Genomic DNA, 18,287 nt, shown 5'->3' with positions numbered 1-18,287 from the left:
GTCTTCACCCCCAAAGAACCTACTCCTCCTCGTCCCAGTCATGTGGGCCCGGTGCAGCACCTTGAATTGGATGAGGCTAAACCGCGCACACGAGGAGGAAGAATTAACCCTCTCCAGGGCATCAGCCCATGTCCTGTCTTCGATCTGTTTCCCCCAGTTCCCCCTCCCACTTAGCTTTCAGCTCCTCTACTGACGCCTCCTCCGCCTCCTGCATAACCTTGTAGATATCAGATATCTTCCCCTCTCCGACCCAGACCCCCGAAAGCACCCTGTCACTCACCCCCCTCGCGGGAAGCGAAGGGAATCCCTCCATCTGCTGTCTAGCAAATGCCTTTACCTGCAGATACCTGAACATGTTTCCCGGGGGGGAGCCCAGATTTCCCCTCCAACTCCCCCAGGCTCGCAAACCTCCGATCAATAATCAGGCCCCTCAGCTGTCTGATGCCCGCTCTGTGCCAACCCTGAAATCCCCATCAATGTTCCCCGGGACGAACCTATGGTTCCCCCTTAACGGAACCTCCATCGAGCCCCCACTTCTCCCCTATGTCGCCTCCACTGCCCCCAGATCTTGAGGGTAGCCGCCACCACCGGACTCGTGGTATACCTCGTAGGAGGGAGCGGCCACGGCGCCGTTACCAGGGCCCCCAGGCTTGTATCTTCACAGGACGCCCTCTCCATCCGTTTCCATGCTGCCCCCTCCCCCTCCATCACCCACTTGCGCACCGTCGACACATTGGCTGCCCAGTAGTACCCCAAGAGATTGGGTAACGCCAGCCCCCCCCCCCCCCCCCTCCCAAATCTCTACCCCGCTCCAAGAAGACCCTCTTCACTCTCGGGGTCCCATGCGCCCAAACAAAGCTCATGATGCTGCTGGTCACCCTTCTAAAAAAGGCCCTAGGGATAAAGATGGGCAAACACTGGAAGAGGAACAAGAACCTCGGGAGAACCGTCATTTTGACAGACTGCACTCTCCCCTACAGCGATAGCAGCACCATGTCCCAACTTTTAAATTCCTCCTCCATTTGCTCCACCAGCCTGGTAAAATTAAACTTATGAAGAGTCCCCCAACTCCTGGCCACCTGCACCCCTAGATATCTGAAACTCTTCACTGCCCTCTTAAACGGGAGCCTCCCAATTCCCTCCTCCTGATCTCCCGGGTGTACTACAAATACCTCGCTCTTGCCTAAGTTTAACTTGTAGCCTGAGAAGCCCCCAAATTCCGCTAACAGCTCCATCACCCCCGGCATTCCCCCTACTGGGTCCGCCACATACAACAGCAGGTCGCCGCATACAGCAATACCCGATGTTCCTCCCCACCCCGCACCAGACCCCTCCATCTCCCTGACTCCCTCAACGCCATAGCCAGAGGTTCAATCGCCAGTGCAAAGAGCAAGGGGGACAGGGGGCACCCCTGCCTGGTCCCACGGTGGAGCCTAAAGTACTCCGATCGCCTTCCATTGGTAACTACACTTGCCATCGGAGCCGCGTAGAGCAGCCTCACCCATTTGATGAATCCCTCCCCAAATCCAAACCGCTCCAGCACCTCCCACAGGTACCCCCACTCAACTCTTATCAAACGCTTTCTCTGCGTCCAGCGCCACCACTATCTCCACCTCCCCCTCCACTGCCGGCATCATGATAACATTCAGCAGTCTCCGCACATTCGTGTTGAGCTACCGCCCCTTAACAAATCCTGTCTGATCTTCGTGTATCACCCCGGCACACAATCCTCTATCCTGGTGGCCAGGATCTTTGCCAGCAACTTGGCGTCAACATTGAGGAGCGAGATAGGCCTGTATGATCCACACTGCAAGGGGTCCTAATCCCGCTTTAGGATCAGAGAGATCAGTGCCCGCGACATCATCGGGGGCAAAGCCCCCCCCCCTCCCATGCCTCATTGAAGGCTCGCACCAACAGGGGGCCCACCAGGTCCGCATACTTTTTATAAAATTCCACCGGGAACCCGTCCGGCCCCGGGGCCTTACCTGACTGCATTTGTCCAATCCCCCCTAACTAGCTCCTCCAACTCTATCGGCGCCCCCAGCCCCTCTACCAGCTCCTCTTGAACCCTTGGGAAACATAGCCTGTTCATGAAGCTCTCCATTCCCCATCGGAGGTTCCGACCGGTACAGTTCATCGTAGAAGTCCCTAAAGACCCCATTTACTTCTGTCCCCTTCTGCGCTACATTTCCACCCCCATCCGTCACTCCACCAATTTCCCTAGCCGCATCTCGCCTACGGAGCTGATGCGCCAACATCCTGCTCGCCTTCTTCCCATACTCATATACCGCGCCCTGCGCCCTCCTCCATTGTGTCTCCGCCTTTCTGGTGGTCAACAAGTCAAATTTGGCCTGCAAACTGCGCCGTTCCCCCAGCAACCCTTCCTCCGGTGCCTCCACGTATCTCCTGTCCACATCCAGGAGCTCCCCCACCAGTCTCTCCCTCTCCTTCCTCTCCCTTCTTTCCCTATGGGCCCGGATGGAGATCAGCTCCCCCCGGATCACTGCTTTCAGAGCCTCCCAGACCATCCCCACCCGGACCTCCCCCGTGTCATTGGTATCCAGATACCCCTCAATACTTCTCCGGACCCTCCTACACACCTCCTCATCAGCCAGCATCCCCACATCCAGGCGCCAGAGCGGGCGCTTGTCCCGCGCCTCCCCCATCTCCAGATCAACCCAGTGCGGAGCATGGTCTGAAATCGCTATGGCCGAGTACTCAGCATCCTGCACCCTCGGGATTAATCCCCTGCTCAGGACGATAAAGTCTATTCGGGAATAAACCCTATGGACATGAGAGAAAAAGGAATACGCCTGTGCTCTCGGTCTCCCAAACCTCCAGGGATCCACCCCTCCCATCTGGTCCATGTATCCCCTCAGCACTTTGGCCGCCGCCGGTCTCCTACCCGTCCTTGAACTGGACCGGTCCACTGTGGGATCCAGCACTGTGTTAAAGTCTCCCCCCATGATCAGGCCCCCTGCCTCCAGGTCCGGAATGCGGCCCAACAAGCGCCTCATGAAGCCAGCATCGTCCCAATTCGGGGCATATACATTAACCAGCACCATCTGGGGCTGGTTTAGCTCACAAGGCTAAATCGCTGGCTTTTAAAGCAGGCCAGCAGCACGGTTCGATTCCCGTACCAGCCTCCCCGGACAGGCGCCGGAATGTGGCGACTAGGGGCTTTTCACAGTAACTTCATTGAAGCCTACTCGTGACAATAAGCGATTTTCATTTCATTCATTCATTTTCACCTTTTCTCCCTGCAGCCTACCCTTCATCATAATATATCTGCCCTCCTTGTCCGACACCGCCTCGAACGCCACCCTCTTCCCCACCAGATTCGCCACCCCCCGGTTCTTCGCGTCCAATCCTGAGTGAAAAACCTGCCCCACCCACCCCTTCCTCAGACGAACCTGGTCCGCCACCTTCAAGTGGGTCTCCTGGAGCATAGCCACGTCCGCCTTCAACCCCTTCAGATGAGAAAATACCCTGGTTCTCTTAACTGGCCCATTCAGCCCCCTCACGTTTCAGGTAATCAGCCGGATCAGAGGGCAACCCGCCCCCCCCCCCCTCCCCCGCCAGCTAGCCATAGCTTATCGACTGTTCGCCCCAGGCCAGCTCGCCCCGCCCGACCTGTTCCCCATGGCGATAATGCCTCTCCTCTACCCCACCAGCCCCTTCCTGGTCATTCCAGCAGCAACCTGGTATCCCCCCCCCCCCCAAGGCTAGGACCCCCTCCTAGCCGCGACGCACTCTCCATAGTATTTCCGTGAGTCAGCTGACTTCTGCTGACCCTGGCAGCTCCCGCCAAAACCCATCCCCTCCTGGCATGGGGTCATCCCCCTCTTGCCACACCTCCTTGGCACCGCTTCAGCGCGGGAAAGAAAACCAGTAGAGGCCACGCCAGCTCCGCCCCCCCCCGCCCCACGGCGCGGGAAACCAGAGGAAAGCCCGCGCTTACACACTGCCACACCCCACCCTTCTGACGCAGCTCCCCAAAATCCAGTTTCACCCCAACCCCGTACAGAAGAGAACATATAAAACACAAACCCCCAACATTCCCCACATAACCCACAACCATACCCAACAGACAAACCCACCCGAAAACAGAGCAAAAAGAAAACCAGCATAAAAAACACACATGTCAAAGTTGAAAAACAGCAACAGCGAAAACAGCAACAGCCATAGTCTGTCCCCAGACCCTAGTTCGAGTCCAGTTTCTCCGCCTGTACAAAGGCCCACGCCTCCTCCGGGGACTCGAAGTAGTGGTGCCGGTCCTTGTATGTCACCCACGGGTGCGCAGGCTGCAACATTCCAAACCTGACCTGCTTGGCATGAAGCACCGCCTTCGTCTGGTTGAACCAGGCCTGCCGCTTAGCCACCTCCGCACTCCAGTCCTGGTAGACTCTCACTACCGAATTCTCCCACTTGCTGCTCCTCTCTTTCTTGGCCCAGCGCAGCACACACTCCCGGTCGCTGAATCGATGGAACCGCACCAGCACCGCCCTCGGGGGCTCATTTGCCTTCGGCCTCCTGGCCATCACTCTGTGAGCTCCCTCAAGCTCCAGGGGCAAATGGAAGGACCCCACTCCCATCAACGAGCTCAGCATCGTGGTCACATACGCCGGGAGATCCGACCCCTCCAGCCCCTCCGCCAGGCCCAAGATCCTCAAATTATTTTGCCTCGTGCGAACGTCCAGCTCCTCCAAGCGGTCTTGCCACTTTTTGTGAAGTGCCTCATGCAACTCCACTTTCCCCATGAGGACCGCGGCCTCTTCCTCCCTCTCAGTGGCCTGCTGCTGCAACTCCCGAATGGACACCGCCTGGGTCCCAAGCAGCTTGTTGGTAGTTGCATTCAGGGAGTCCAGCAACTCAGCCTTCAGCTCCGCAAAACAGCGCAGAAGAGAAGCCTGCTGCTCCTGCGCCCACTTCCACCAGTCCTCGGGTGTTCCGCTGGCCGCCATTTTGTCCTTCTTCCCCCGCTTTTCTTGGGGAGCTGCTGTAGCTTTTTCCTTTGCCCCACTCCGGGTGAGCACCGTAAATTATGGGGAAAGCTCCTCTGGACACCTTCCCCCACTGGGATTCGTCGAAACAGCGCCGTTTGGGGCCCTCAAATCGGCCCAAATGTCCTTAAATAACGGGAGCTGCCGAACGTGCGGCTTAGCTCCGCATAGCCGCAACCGGAAGTCGTCCTTTGTAGAAGCTTTTTAACTTACATTCATCAGGACATTTGCAAGAATACAATGCAAGGGAAGTCAAAAAGTTTATACTGTATGAGAAGAGAGTGCTGATCGGGTGGCTGGCAAGTGGAGTCTCGTGGAGGCATTGCCAGCTTGACTCTGGTCACTGCAATACCCTAAGATATAAACTAGCAAATGCTGTCACTTACTTTGTTTCGCTAAACCAGGCACTATGGGTGTGCATATTTTTTCTGTATGAAAAGAACATGACCCTGTGTATTAATATATGTAGCTTCCAGTACATGCAAATGCACCACACTGCGAGCCCAACTGACAACCTTAATCTGGTTGTCAGCATAATTCTTGGCACGCTAAAGATTGTTTAGCAAATGTTGTCCAATCGCGGAATCCTATCTAATATTGAATACCAGATATTGGACATTGTTATTTTTTGCAAGCCACTCACCCCAAAGACTGGCAGATCACATCAAACAGTATGCTTCTTTCACAGTTCACAAGAGGCAATGTATAGGCCAGAACCCGACTAGACCGTGCTTGCAAAGCGCAAAACACAAAAGTATCCAAAACTATGATTCCGCAATTGGACGCCATTGGCTAAATAATCCTCCGTGTTCTAGGAATTAATGCTGACGACCAATATAAAATCGCCAGAAGAACTCTGTGTAGCGCTTTGCATGTACTGGGAGCTCCCATGTATTGCAGACCGAAAGAACATGTACACACATTGTGTCTGTTTCAGCTAACCAAAATAAGTGTCCGTCATTTGCTGGTTCATTCCTCGGGGCAATGCCTTGACTAATCTGAGTCAAGCAGTCGAGTTTAAATTTCAAACAATGCTTGGAAGTTAACATCAACCGGTGCATTCTTTGTGGCAATGCCTTACCCAATTGGAAACCACTTGGCAGCCAATCAGCACTCTCTTCATAAGAGGATAGATGTGTGCATTTCCTCGACATTGGTTCTTATGAATGTTCTGATGATTGCAAGACAGTTGACCAAAAATCTCTATTTTACTTATCAACAATACACAAAAGTTCTGAACCACTAAACAACTATTGTTACAATCCCAGTTGATATTATAACTGGGCTGGAAGATTCCGGTATGGAATCCTGGCGCAAAAGACCGTGACTTCTGCTGTTTTTCTAAAACGTGGATGATCAAAGTTTTAATAACAAGGAAAAAAAATTTTATTAAACATGAAAAATTTGGGTTACAATACAATACTCCTTTACTCAGCCTTCAGCTTAACAATCACACATCGGTTTTCAGATGGACACCGATTACCAAGTATGTCTTAAGCTACAATGGTCTCATCAACACAAAAAGTCTCTTTTAAACACACTCTGTAGTCAAGTACACACTCTCCTCTCAACCCAAATTAATGTTTGTGGATTTTTCCTAAGAATCCCCCAAAATGATTGTCATGTGAGAGTTTCCAAACTACGCTCCCAAAAACACGCTTTAAAATCTTTTCTTATAATTATGCATACCCTCAGCAGTTTGTATTCTGAAATCCAGAGCAGGTTTTTCAAATGACACGTTTAAACAAAGCTTCCACTCCACTTTTAACAGCAAATCTAGTCCAGGATTTTACACCAATATTTGGTGTACATAACGCATATTTGATAAAGAACTGGAGGAACATTGATTAAACACAAACCTGAATGATCAAGCAGTCTTTGCAGTTTGATGACTCCTGTGCTGTTGGCAGCAGTTGAAGTAGGTAGTTATGTAGATTACAATGTTTCTTTCATCGCCTTATTCAGATCAATATTGCACAGAACAGAAGTGCCTGGCATCATTCGTTTTTCTGAGTCATGTGGAATTGATTGGTATCCTGGAGGCATTGTTCATTATCATGAAGGTCTTGGGGTGAAAATGTACAGACACAATCTGTTTATTGGATATTTTAAAGGCGATTATTCAATTCCTTTGTTAGATGATTAACTAATGGCGTAAGTTCCACTTTTTTTTGACTGAACGAAGTGGACTTCAAGGCTAGTTGGTCAGGTTTTCTTTGTTCACAATTTATTGGGTTAGTCTGAATCCTAACAATCAAAGGGTTTGAATGTATGAATGTTTTTCATTTTATCACCAATTTCCCAAACATGTTCTCCCTGAATTCCTAAGGATCAGAAGCACCTGCTTATTCCCAAAAAAGTATCCTTGTCTTTTCATTATGTCACTCAGCATAATCTTGGTCCTATGTAATGTTTGTTGGCTTAAGCATGCTTGTGGCAGAATTTTTCTTCAGACTAACTGAGACCCATTTCATGTGGGGATTCCCATGTTGCATTCCAGGCATCCGTTTTCAGATTTAAATCTTGTTCCGCACTCAGTTCTGCCCTGCCTTTTCCACCCAACTCACGTTTTCATTAAGCTGCGAGAGGAGAGGTGGAAGGTTCGGGTGGCAATGCAGAGAATAGGCTGATGTGACTGAAAAGTTGACCCAATGACAGGGTGATGTGAAAAGAGGAGCAATGTATGAAAAGCTAGTTTAAAAAGATAATAATCTAGCAGCAGATGTAAGGCTGGACAAATTTAAAGAAGTAGATTGAGACAGATCCATGAAAAATTCGAACAAATGTGTAAGAATTTTATATTTTTTGGGTTAAGGCACACAAAAGCATTGTAGATCGGTGAGGGGCTGGTTTAGCTCACTGGGCTAAATTGCTGGCTTTTAAAGCAGGCCGCAGCACGGTTCATTTCCCGTACCAGCCTCCCCGGACAGGCGCCGGAATGTGGCGACTAGGGGCTTTTCACAGTAACTTCATTGAAGCCTACTCGTGACAATAAGCGATTTTCATTTCATTTCAAAATGGAGATCGTGGATAAGCAGAAATTACAATGGAATATTGGCATAAAAGCCTGAATTTTAAATGAGTTGGAGCTTTTAGGGGATGTAAAATATTAAACAAATCTAGTCTGGAGGTAACACATACACTTATAAGTATTCAGTGGCAATAAGGGGAGGAGTTTTGTTAACATCATAATGGGTGAGAAAGAGTCAGAAGCCCCACTTTTGGCCAAACACGATGCTCCTGTGTTGTATGGTCCGAGTAAGTGATCAGTGAGTGTAATTGGTGGGAGTGCATGGATATTTATAGCTGAGACCTAATGTTATGGATTCCATCTTGGGATTCAGTTGGAGATGAATTCAGGAATGGAAAGATACATTTATGCTGGAGAAATTCGAGTTACATTCGTACAGTAAGAATGGAGCTGAATATTGGAGGAAAAAAACAAAGGATCTCAAATACTGCAAAGATCGAGGGGGATCATTTACAATATTTAAACGGTCTCTTAGAGGCTAGACTGAAGGGACTTCAGTTGGGGTTTTTTGAAGATATCGATGTGGAGGAGAGAGGTGATAGCACACCACAAGCAAAAAATTAACAATGGGATGGTAATTCAGAATCACAGAATACTACAGTGCAGAAGAGGCCCTTTGGCCCATTGAGTCTGCACCGACACATGAAAGGCCCTGACCTGCCCACCTAATCCCACACTATAATTGGGATTGGCTAGATGGATTCAGGGACTTTTTTGAGAAAGGCAGTAATGAGTATTGTGAATGGAAAAGGGATGGTGCCTGTGCAAAAATGGCATTAGTAACATCAACAAGCCTGTGGCTGGAGGTAGCACTTGTAAGAGATATGAGGTTGGTGAGGCAAAATGAGATATGGCCAGAAATATAATGTGATGACTGGATTAGACATAGCCTGAGGGAAGTTTGGAATCCAGAAGAAGAATAGGTTCAAGAATCATAGAATGTTCAGTGCAGAATGAAGCCATTCACCCATCGAGTCTGCACCGTCCTTGGAAAGAGCGCCCTACTTAAGCTCCCGCCTCCACCCTATCCCTGTAATCCAGTAACCCCACCTAACCTTTTTGGACACTAGGGGCAATTTAGCATCGCCAATCCACTTAACTTGCACATCTTTGGACTGTGGGAGGAAACCGGTGCACCCGGAGGAAACCCACACAGACAAGGAGAGAAAGTGCAAACTCCACACAGACAATCACCCAAGGCCAGAATTGAACCCGGGTCCCTGGAGCTGTGAAGCAGCAGTGCTAGCCACTGTGCCAATTGTTGGAGTTGCAACCACATGGTCTCTCTCTCTCTCAAAACGAGAAGCAATCCATAGGCTTATATTACAATCCCAGACCAGACCCCAAACTGTCTAGGATACTGGACCGAACCCCCAATATTTTAATTCATTTGTAAACTGTTCGAAAAGAATTATTTGCTCCAGTAGTGATTGCATGATGAAATAGGGCTTGGTTATTTTTAAAACAAAACTTTGTTATGACTACAATATTAAACTTTTTAACTTCACACCCAAAAAGAACAGCCTACAATTAAACCTTCAACACTACTCAATTTCCCATTAAATAGCAAGAAAAGAAACATACAGCTCTCAATCTATCTTACTGTGGGGGAATTGTGGGCTCGGCACCAGGCAGATCCGAATTCCCCTCCTCTCCCCAAAACCACAATCCATTAGTTCAGACTGAAAAACACATTCCCCTGGCAACTCCACCCCCGGTTGCCGAAAGCACCCAGGCCCTGCAAAACAGAATTCCTTCCAAACAAACATTACCATTGCAGTCCAACACGATAACCCCAGGCCTTTAACCCTTAATTGACCCAGTATTTAGAATCCAATATTCCTAAAGTCTCCCTGTCGTCACAATTATGGTTTTCAGGGTGGTAGAAGATAGTCAGCTTGTGAGAGGTTCGTGGGGAGGGGGTACTAATGCGAACAGCCTCTCATTGTGGGTGGCACAGTGGCTAGCACTGCTGTCTCACAGCACCAGGGACCATGTTCAATTCTGGCCTTGTGTGACTGGAGTCTGTACGTTTCCCCGTATCTGCATGGGTTTCCTCCCACAGTCCAAATATCGGCAGATTAGGTGGACTGGCTGTGCTAAATTGCCCCCTTAGTGTCCAACGGTTAGGTGGGGTTACAGGGATAGGGCAGGGGAGTGAGCCTGGATAGAGTACTTATTTGTAAGGCCGGTGCAGACTCGATGGGCCGAATGGCCACCTGCACTGTAGGTTCTATGATTTTAAAGGAATGTTTGAGTTGCCCTTGTTAACAAGATGACCCTGGATTAGTAGGATGAGTTGAGTGAGGATAATGAGACACAGCAGTGCTTAACGGTTTAGTGCAGCATATTAAATGCATGACTAGACCATGTCCTCCATTCATGAACCTGAAGAGAAAGAATGGGGAGTTTGGCACAGTGTTTGTAACGAGAGAATTAAGGACAGAGGCGTGGGACCAGTCAAACAGGCCAACAGGGGTGGAAAGAATTGGGAGTTTGAGAGCGATTTACTGAGGGTAACTGAAGAATATTTTCCCCAGAGGCATAATGATGAGGTTTGGGGTGTGGCGTTGGTAAAGGAGAGGAAGAAGGATACAGAAATGATCATCTCTGTTGAGCAGAGCCACAAGAAATAGCAAGATCGAGGGGTTGGCCATGTATTATAGGGAGGTGAGTTTGGATAATGCATTAAACATAATTTTATGGCGCTAACATTTTTGTTTTGCCGTATGACTGTTACATTTACATTGGCCAAAAATGTTTTTTGTCCCAAGAATTGTTGTTCTCATATTTGGAGAGTTTAGGCTTGTTGTCCTCCCCTCCTGACTGAGGGTTGGTGGGTCAGTATGAGGAGCACAAACTATATTAATTACTGCTTAATCCAGGGATGATATTGAATATTCACAAATTGTTAATTGCTGGTATTGTATAAAATTTTTCCATTTCTGGGGAAAAAGTCTCTGACATGAAGCCTGTTAATGATCATATGAAAACGGTGATTTTTTTTTGTTGCACTGCTGTCTGCAACTGAACATAGAATATTTTCACCAAGAATTGGATTGGCTTAGAAATTATACATGGGAAGAGAGAGGGGTAGTTGCTGTCTGAGGTTTTGAATTTAAATTCGGCTTTAATAAGAATATCTATACAAGTAAAATAAGAGATTAATAAAGGCTAATTTGCAAATCAGAACTAATCTTAAATAATTGTGTCTGAAAACGTGTTTAATTTGTAGATGATAATGAAGTGTCAGAAGATACTGCAAACACGGATGCTGGTGATTATTCCTGTGCAACAGAATCTGAAACAGAACAAAAACAAATGATCGAGAACATATCTGAAAGTAACTTCTGTAGCCCAGAGCCACCTAGCAAGATCTTTGCAAATGAGAGCTTTTCGCAAGTTGCGGCAGAATGGGTGAATAAGAAAAATTGCATTGATGGAAACCAACTTTTCGCTGACAGTGCAGCAACGCTTCTTTCAGAAAAAGGTGCTTTAGAAAAAGTTGTTAAGTTGGCTAACCATGAAGAGCTAAACCAGGAAGATCCTACTTGGATTGTTGAAAATGAAACTGATTTTCAGAGAAGTGCAAGCCAATCAGTTCCCAAAGTGTCCAAACGAAAAAGCCAGCGAATTATCAAGAAAGTCAGTGAATGGTTATCCAAAATTAATGTTGATGAGGTGGCAGCTCTTGGCATTGAATCTAATCCACATGACCAGAATACGGAGTCAGATTCCTTGGCAGAGAGTGAGGAAACTTCTAGTTCGGAAGAAACTGAAAAAGTTAAAGATGACCTTGTCTCGCCTTTAAAAGAAAAAAGTGTGGCGAACATAACCGCAACTGATGTTAAAAACAAAATCTTTGGGAAAACCTACAAGAGAGACAAGAGAAAAAGTGCTCCAGTGAACTGGAGTTTTAATTCTGACAACAAAAGTGATGACTTGAGTATTCGAAGAGAAGATGCCTTTGATGTCAGTTGCAATAAAACTCAAAAGGGAAAAAGAAAAGGCATTGGACTAGATCCTGAGGACTTCATAAAGAGGACTGTTAATGAAGAAGATACCTATGACAGTAATGTTCAAAATGGAGAAAAACAAATAGACCCCGAGGAAAATGTTCCTGTGGTTGATAACATTGAATTGGAGACAAATAAAGAAATACCAGATGAGCCATCTGATATTAAACAAATTGTCGTAACTGCTCCGACTACGGTCGCAGTTTGTCATGACGTGATGGAAGAGTCTGAGCAAATTGTGCAGCAGCCAGACTTGGAGTTGTGCAAGACTGATGCTGAAATGAAGAAAAAAATGAACAAAGTTTTGGGGAAGAAAGGGAAAAAATCATCGATAAAACAGACTAGAAAAAGAACTAAACCTTTGCAGCTGGTCAATCAGCTTGCAAGAGCTGATGCAAGTCCTAGAAGCAACCCAGTTGACACGAATGAGAATAAGATTGATAACTTCCCCAGTAGTGAAGAACCAGTGAAGGCTGAACTAGAAACCAGGGCTACCAGACGAAGCAGCAGATTGAAGTTGCTGGACGAAAAGTTGATCCTGCAAGACAAAAACAAAGGGAAGAAATCTAAATTGACCAGGATACATACACTCCCCTCACCCGGTGCAGACATTGAACCTTTGGCAGAGCCTCACAAGGAAAATACTGATGCACGAATGATATGTGGGGAAACTGAGAGTCTACCAACGCAGGATATTATAGCTGAAGCCTGTAATGAACAGTTTCCTAATGATAGCTGTTCAAAGCAAGATGATGCTGCTTCTCATGGATCACGTGGGAACTCTGTGGTTGAGGAACCTGAAGGCAGTGATGTGCCAGGATTATCAAAGAACATGCAGCAACAATTAAGGGACTGCAATAAAGCAAAAACTGAGGATGATCCCTTGCATGTTCAATGCCCAATGTGCCTCAAACATTCTTCTGTCACAGTAGCATCTTGCTCACACTCTGAGGATTCAGGTTCACAAATCAGCTTGTTACTACTTCGGCCTGTTCCTGGAGAAAAACGTGACCCAAAAGTGCATTCCGGTTGTATAGGTGAAGATGAAGTGAACCCAAATGGTGCAACACCTTTGGTGGAGTGTAATTCCAAAGTAGGAATGATAAATAGTGAAGAAAGTAGCATTGAGGGCGTATCTATCACACACCAGAAAAGATCAAAGGAGGTAAATGATGACAGTGAGGTGGACACTCAGCTTCTTCTAAAGTCGTTCAAACTGTCAAAACGAAGATCATTCATTCTTATGCCAGGACCAGAGCGTCAGACTGTAGAAGATGGATGTGCTCCTGTCCCTAAAGGTACTGGTGCTGTGGCCAGTTGTAAATCAGAGAAAATCAATACAGGAGATTCCGGGAACAGAGATTACGATGGAAATGTTGCTGCAGATCAGGAAATGGGAAAAGTGAATTTGGATAAAGCTGGTTCTCCGATTAAAACTACTGAGACTGCCAACGGCAATGTTAAAAGTAAACTCTGTACTTCTGAGTTGAATAGTGGACTGCAGCTGTTGAACAGGGAAGATCGTGATTCTGTTGAAATTGTACCTCCAACAGTCTCAACCCGAGGATCGCCTCTTCCTCTTGTATTTCCACAACATATCCAGGAGGTGGTGCCTCTGTCAAGTAGCAGGTCAAAGGGAAAAAGGAACAGTAGCTTGCCGAGAAGAAAAAGATCAAATAGCAAGAGTTCACTGGCTAATACAGAGAAAGGAATATTTGATTCTGATGGATCAATTCAAGCCACAGCCAGTGGGCACTTAAATAGCAATACAAACAACAGTTCTTGTCTTAAAAAAAACCCAAACACTGCCAAGGACAGAGCCTTAATAATAACTATTAGCCAAGAGATTCAGCAAGATGGTTCAAGTACAAGACTTGATTCCAATGCCCATCCAGAGTCAGAATTGTTGTTTTCAACTAGAGATCCACTTGGTCAGGAAGCAAATGAAAAAGATAGTTATCAAGAAAGGAAATCAGATAACTTGTTAAAAGAGAGAGAGTTTTATAAAAATAGTGAATTACTTCAAAATATTCCTATGGCTGTAGAAAGCGCCACAGAAAGTGAATTAGTTAAATTAACTAATGTTGCACAGTACCACTCTCAGCCTAATGTGCAAGAAAGTATTACTGTAGGAAATAAAACTAGTGAGAGCAAATGTCCACGGAATTCACAGGTGTCTTCCGTAACACCTGATGGGCTGCTGGACAGTGCTGAAGGAAGCCTGAATAAAAGTAGAGATGAAGTGCAAAATAAATGGGAGATGGGAGAGGGCAAAGAACAACTGAAACAACATGAAGTAGCGATAGAGAAACTGAGGAGCAGCTCTCCAAAATCTTCGACACCAGACCAGGTTCGATGTCCGAGGAAGCGACCAGTTAAACTGTCTACTTCAGAATCTGAAACAAGTGACGACGATCTACCTTGTTTTCAGATTTTTGGATGCAATAGGTTGGGGTCAAATGCTGCGTCTGTGTCACAAAGTTCCTTAAGTGCAATGCACCTGTCTTCAAAAGGCTCACTCGCACATCCCTTTTCGTTGCCAAACAGCAACACAGCAGTGAAAAAGACATTTTATGCTGAAGTAAATAAATTGGATGAAAATGTAAATGGCGAGGGCTCTTCAAAAAATGAATGCCTTTCCCCAAGCCAAGAATCTGGGGAATCCCCTGACTTGTTCTCTTCTCATTCCGATGGTTCGTCCCCTGATGCCAGTCCCCAACCAAAAGTGAGCAGTAAGACTCTCAAACAAATAAACGCTACAAGTGTAACTGAATCACCGAATCAAGATGAAAAAAATGGTGGAAAAGTTGAAGAAACATGGGAAGCACCATGTCTACAGCCACTGTGTTTAGGTATGGTAGTTAATGGTCATTTTGGGAAGCTTTCGTGCTTGGAATGTGACATGACATTCAAATTAATGGTTAGACATGGGACAACAATGTTCTATTGGTGGTTTACCTACTGGCTGGGGAATTTGAACCTTTTGTAGGCAAGAATATCTGGTCACTTCCAACATTGAATCTTATCAACAGTGTTTTTCCCCCCCTCAGTAACTGTATAGGAAAAGTTATGCATAATAACACATTAAGCAATTAAGTTGACTAGACATATATTACAGATCTGCTTGAAACAACAACTTCATTGTAAAAAGAAGCTGTAATGTTAACAAGTCCACTTTTCATATGCATTGATGATGCTGTCTCGTGTTGGCAAACAATAGGAATGTAAATGTAAGGGCAGCACGGTGGCGCAGTGGTTTAGCCCTGTTGCCTCACGACGCCGAGGTCCCAGGTTCGATACCGGCTCTAGGTCACTGACTGTGTGGAGTTTGCACATTCTCCCCGTGTTCGCGTGGGTTTCACCCCCACAACCCAAAGACGTACAAGGTCGGTGGATTGAACACACTAAATTGCCCCCTGGAAAAAAAATGAATTGGCTATTCAAAATTTATTTTTTAAAAAAGGAATGTAAATGTACTGGAAGGTGCATCTAATATCCAATATATGTTGTAGGTTCGCCAGTGGTCTTAGTTTCTCCATTTTATGGCTTAATTGTCACTGATGATCAATTTTCATACATTTTTATTGTTCAGGGATTTGCTGTTCAGGGATTTTGCATCGGATAGTGAATGACGCAAGATCTGCTTCTCCCTCCTTTTTTGGGTATTTGGCAGAAGGAAAGCCTGGAAATAACCAACAAGTTAGTTGACAGACTGAACAAATAGATGGTAGAAAACAAATCCATAGGTCTGTTTGGCAAAGATTGTCTATTCGGAGTTAAAAGAAAACACCGTGCAAAAGAAAAGATAGTTCTGGAGGTAGAAATAGAAACCAGGATATGAGGTGGAAATAGAAACCAGGATAATTAATGAGGAAGATGCAAAGAGGAACAAAGATAACCTTGGAGGTAGGAATCTGATGTCTATGTGTCTGCAAAGGTGGGATGGTTAACACAATTAAGACCAGGAATACAGATCAATGATTGGAATAAATTATATTTGTGTTTGTGGGATGGTGGGGGTGAAATTAAAGTAAATGAACAACTTCAGGAGGAACACAAATGCCTTTACTGCGTTTTATCACAGCCCATGTTCAAAATTGTGTCCTGTCAGAAGTGTTGAAAAATGCTCCAGACAAAATCCAAATTTTGTGGAGGTGAGGAGAAGAGTTGCAACTTTACTTTAGTTTGAAGAGTGGAGCACCAGATTTTATTTTGGTGGGGCCTGAATTAAATACAGAACTACAGCTACAAATCTTTAGTGTCAAGGAAATGCATGTGGTTTATTTGAACTAATTTTCCATTTCGAAGGATTTCGATGCACCTATTCCAGAGTCCGCATGCAGGTGTAGATTGTTATAATAGTTTTCCAACTGTGTTTGCCTGCAGAAGATGTGACAGTACCTGGCAATGACAGTGAGGCCAGCCATGCAGGGAACTCCTCTCCAGAGAGTGACATTCTAAACACACAGGTAAAACAATGGTATAAATTAGCATCAAATTAAAAGTATGATGAATGTAGTAAATTGTTATATGCTATATTTGTTGTAGTAATGTTATTTTAAAAACCTGGATTCAAATACATGCAGGCAGTGTGACTGGTAAAGCTGTGATTAAGGAGTCTTTCTTAAAGGTGAGGTAAACATTGATTTTTAACAATTTATTTGTTTTCCGCGAGATGGCTAATGGAACATGATTTTGGAGGATCCCTGAGGTGCAGATAATTTAAGAAGGATTATGTTTAGTTCTAGCTAAGCAGGTCATGGGACATCTTAGTGGGAGGAGACTGGAGAATGCCTTATGCTTAGGATACAGGTGATGTAATCAATGGGCGTATCAAAGTCTACCTTCGTTGTGTAGTTTTGCCATAGGATTTTAATTTGAACAGAAGTGTCTGACACAAGAAGGATTTTCAGGTTGTTTGTTAAAGGGTCTGTCTCCAAAGGTCAGCACAGAGAAGCAAGCAACCCTGATAATTTTATAAGTGGATTTGAACATGGGTTACCTAATTTGAATATATAGTGCCAGATGTAGAGAATGAGATAAAGTTTTTTGTACTTTCATTGAAGAATTGTTTGAACTGTGAATTGTAAAGCTATTTCTTTGTTGTTAATATGGTTAATTATGTGTTTAAATTAAAGTTTGTGTTACCATAAAATATACCTATTGGTCAGTGTTATCACTCCTGTGGTTTAGTAGCCTTCCTTCACAGTCTTACAAATTGCAAATTGTTGGGATTCTTGTACAGGATCATAACAAAAGATTGAAATGTGTTGTGAGGATAATCTCTATTGAATACCACTAATTCAGACAAAAGTACATGATTTCAGACTGGGGCAACATTTTTTTCACAAAACAAGTCAGTAGAATAGACAGCCATTGGAAGCAGTCCTATTTCTCCCACATCTTTAAAAGAAATTTGATTAATTGCAAGTTGAAATTGGGTGGTTAAATACTATATAAAACATGGTGGTTCCTTTTGAACCAGTGAAGGGTCAAAGTTGAATAATATTAGCTAAATCAACAACTAAAGAGCTCAATTACCATAAGGAGTGAGCTACAAATTTCCCAAAACCCCATCTTGCAAAGTTCATCTGGTGCTTTTCACCTCCCTTGTGAAATGTACGTGCGTCAGACCTTTAATGATATTATTTTGGAGCGCGACCTACCAGCAGCATACTGCAGGAACCGGCTCAGGAGATCCTGGAAGAGGCCTCCCCTGGGATTTTGGGGGGGGGGGGGGGGGGGGGGGGGGGGAAGAGAGGTGGAGGAGTACAGTGTCTCCCAGGCGATCGGATGCCCCTGGTTGGTCTGGGCAGGGTGGCACCCTAGCACTGCTGGTGCCACTTGGGGACCTTGGATTGCCAAAGTGCTCAGGACCACACCATTATCAGACCTGTAGGTGCCCTGCTTGTGTGGGGTGAGGTGTGAGGGGGCTCGATGGCCCACCTGTAGGTGAGTTGGGGTGATGTGGGGTCCCCAGGGTTGCGTTGGAGGGCCGAGAGATTGGGCGCCATTTAAAAATGGCGTCCCAATTTGTTCCTGCACTGGAAGCTCCACTCGCCAGAACTTCTCAGTGCAGGAAATGACGTGGGGGCATTTCCCCACCGGGGTAGTTAAAAATGAAAGTGCCATTCGATAGCGGGATCTCCCCTGCACTAGTAAGTAGCCATATGTTGTGGCATACTTCTATGCTCTCATTAATACTTGAGGGAGGGGTGGCATGTGGCGCAGTGGTTA

The 18,287-nt window shown here is 45.9% G+C and overlaps 1 protein-coding gene across 9 annotated transcripts in view; it reads left to right on the top strand.

The window, feature by feature from the left end:
• LOC119953900 (breast cancer type 1 susceptibility protein homolog) overlaps nucleotides 1-18,287 on the top strand; it is a 94,974-nt gene that overhangs the window by 33,014 nt on the left and 43,673 nt on the right. For 7 of the 9 annotated variants that reach the window (XM_038778542.1, XM_038778540.1, XM_038778543.1 and 4 more), the window contains 2 exons: nucleotides 11,270-14,902; nucleotides 16,437-16,519. In XM_038778542.1, the coding sequence (XP_038634470.1) occupies nucleotides 11,270-14,902; nucleotides 16,437-16,519 (3,716 nt within the window). Of the gene's footprint in view, nucleotides 1-10,504; nucleotides 10,705-11,269; nucleotides 14,903-16,436; nucleotides 16,520-18,287 lie in introns of those variants that run through there. The other 2 variants (XM_038778549.1, XM_038778541.1) reach the window with 2 other exon arrangements.

Source organism: Scyliorhinus canicula, chromosome 19 (genome assembly GCF_902713615.1).
Source record: "Scyliorhinus canicula chromosome 19, sScyCan1.1, whole genome shotgun sequence".
In the NCBI taxonomy this organism is placed as follows: domain Eukaryota; kingdom Metazoa; phylum Chordata; class Chondrichthyes; order Carcharhiniformes; family Scyliorhinidae; genus Scyliorhinus; species Scyliorhinus canicula.
The sequence above is the reverse complement of the archived record's forward strand: the minus strand, read 5'-3'. Positions and strand labels throughout refer to the sequence as shown.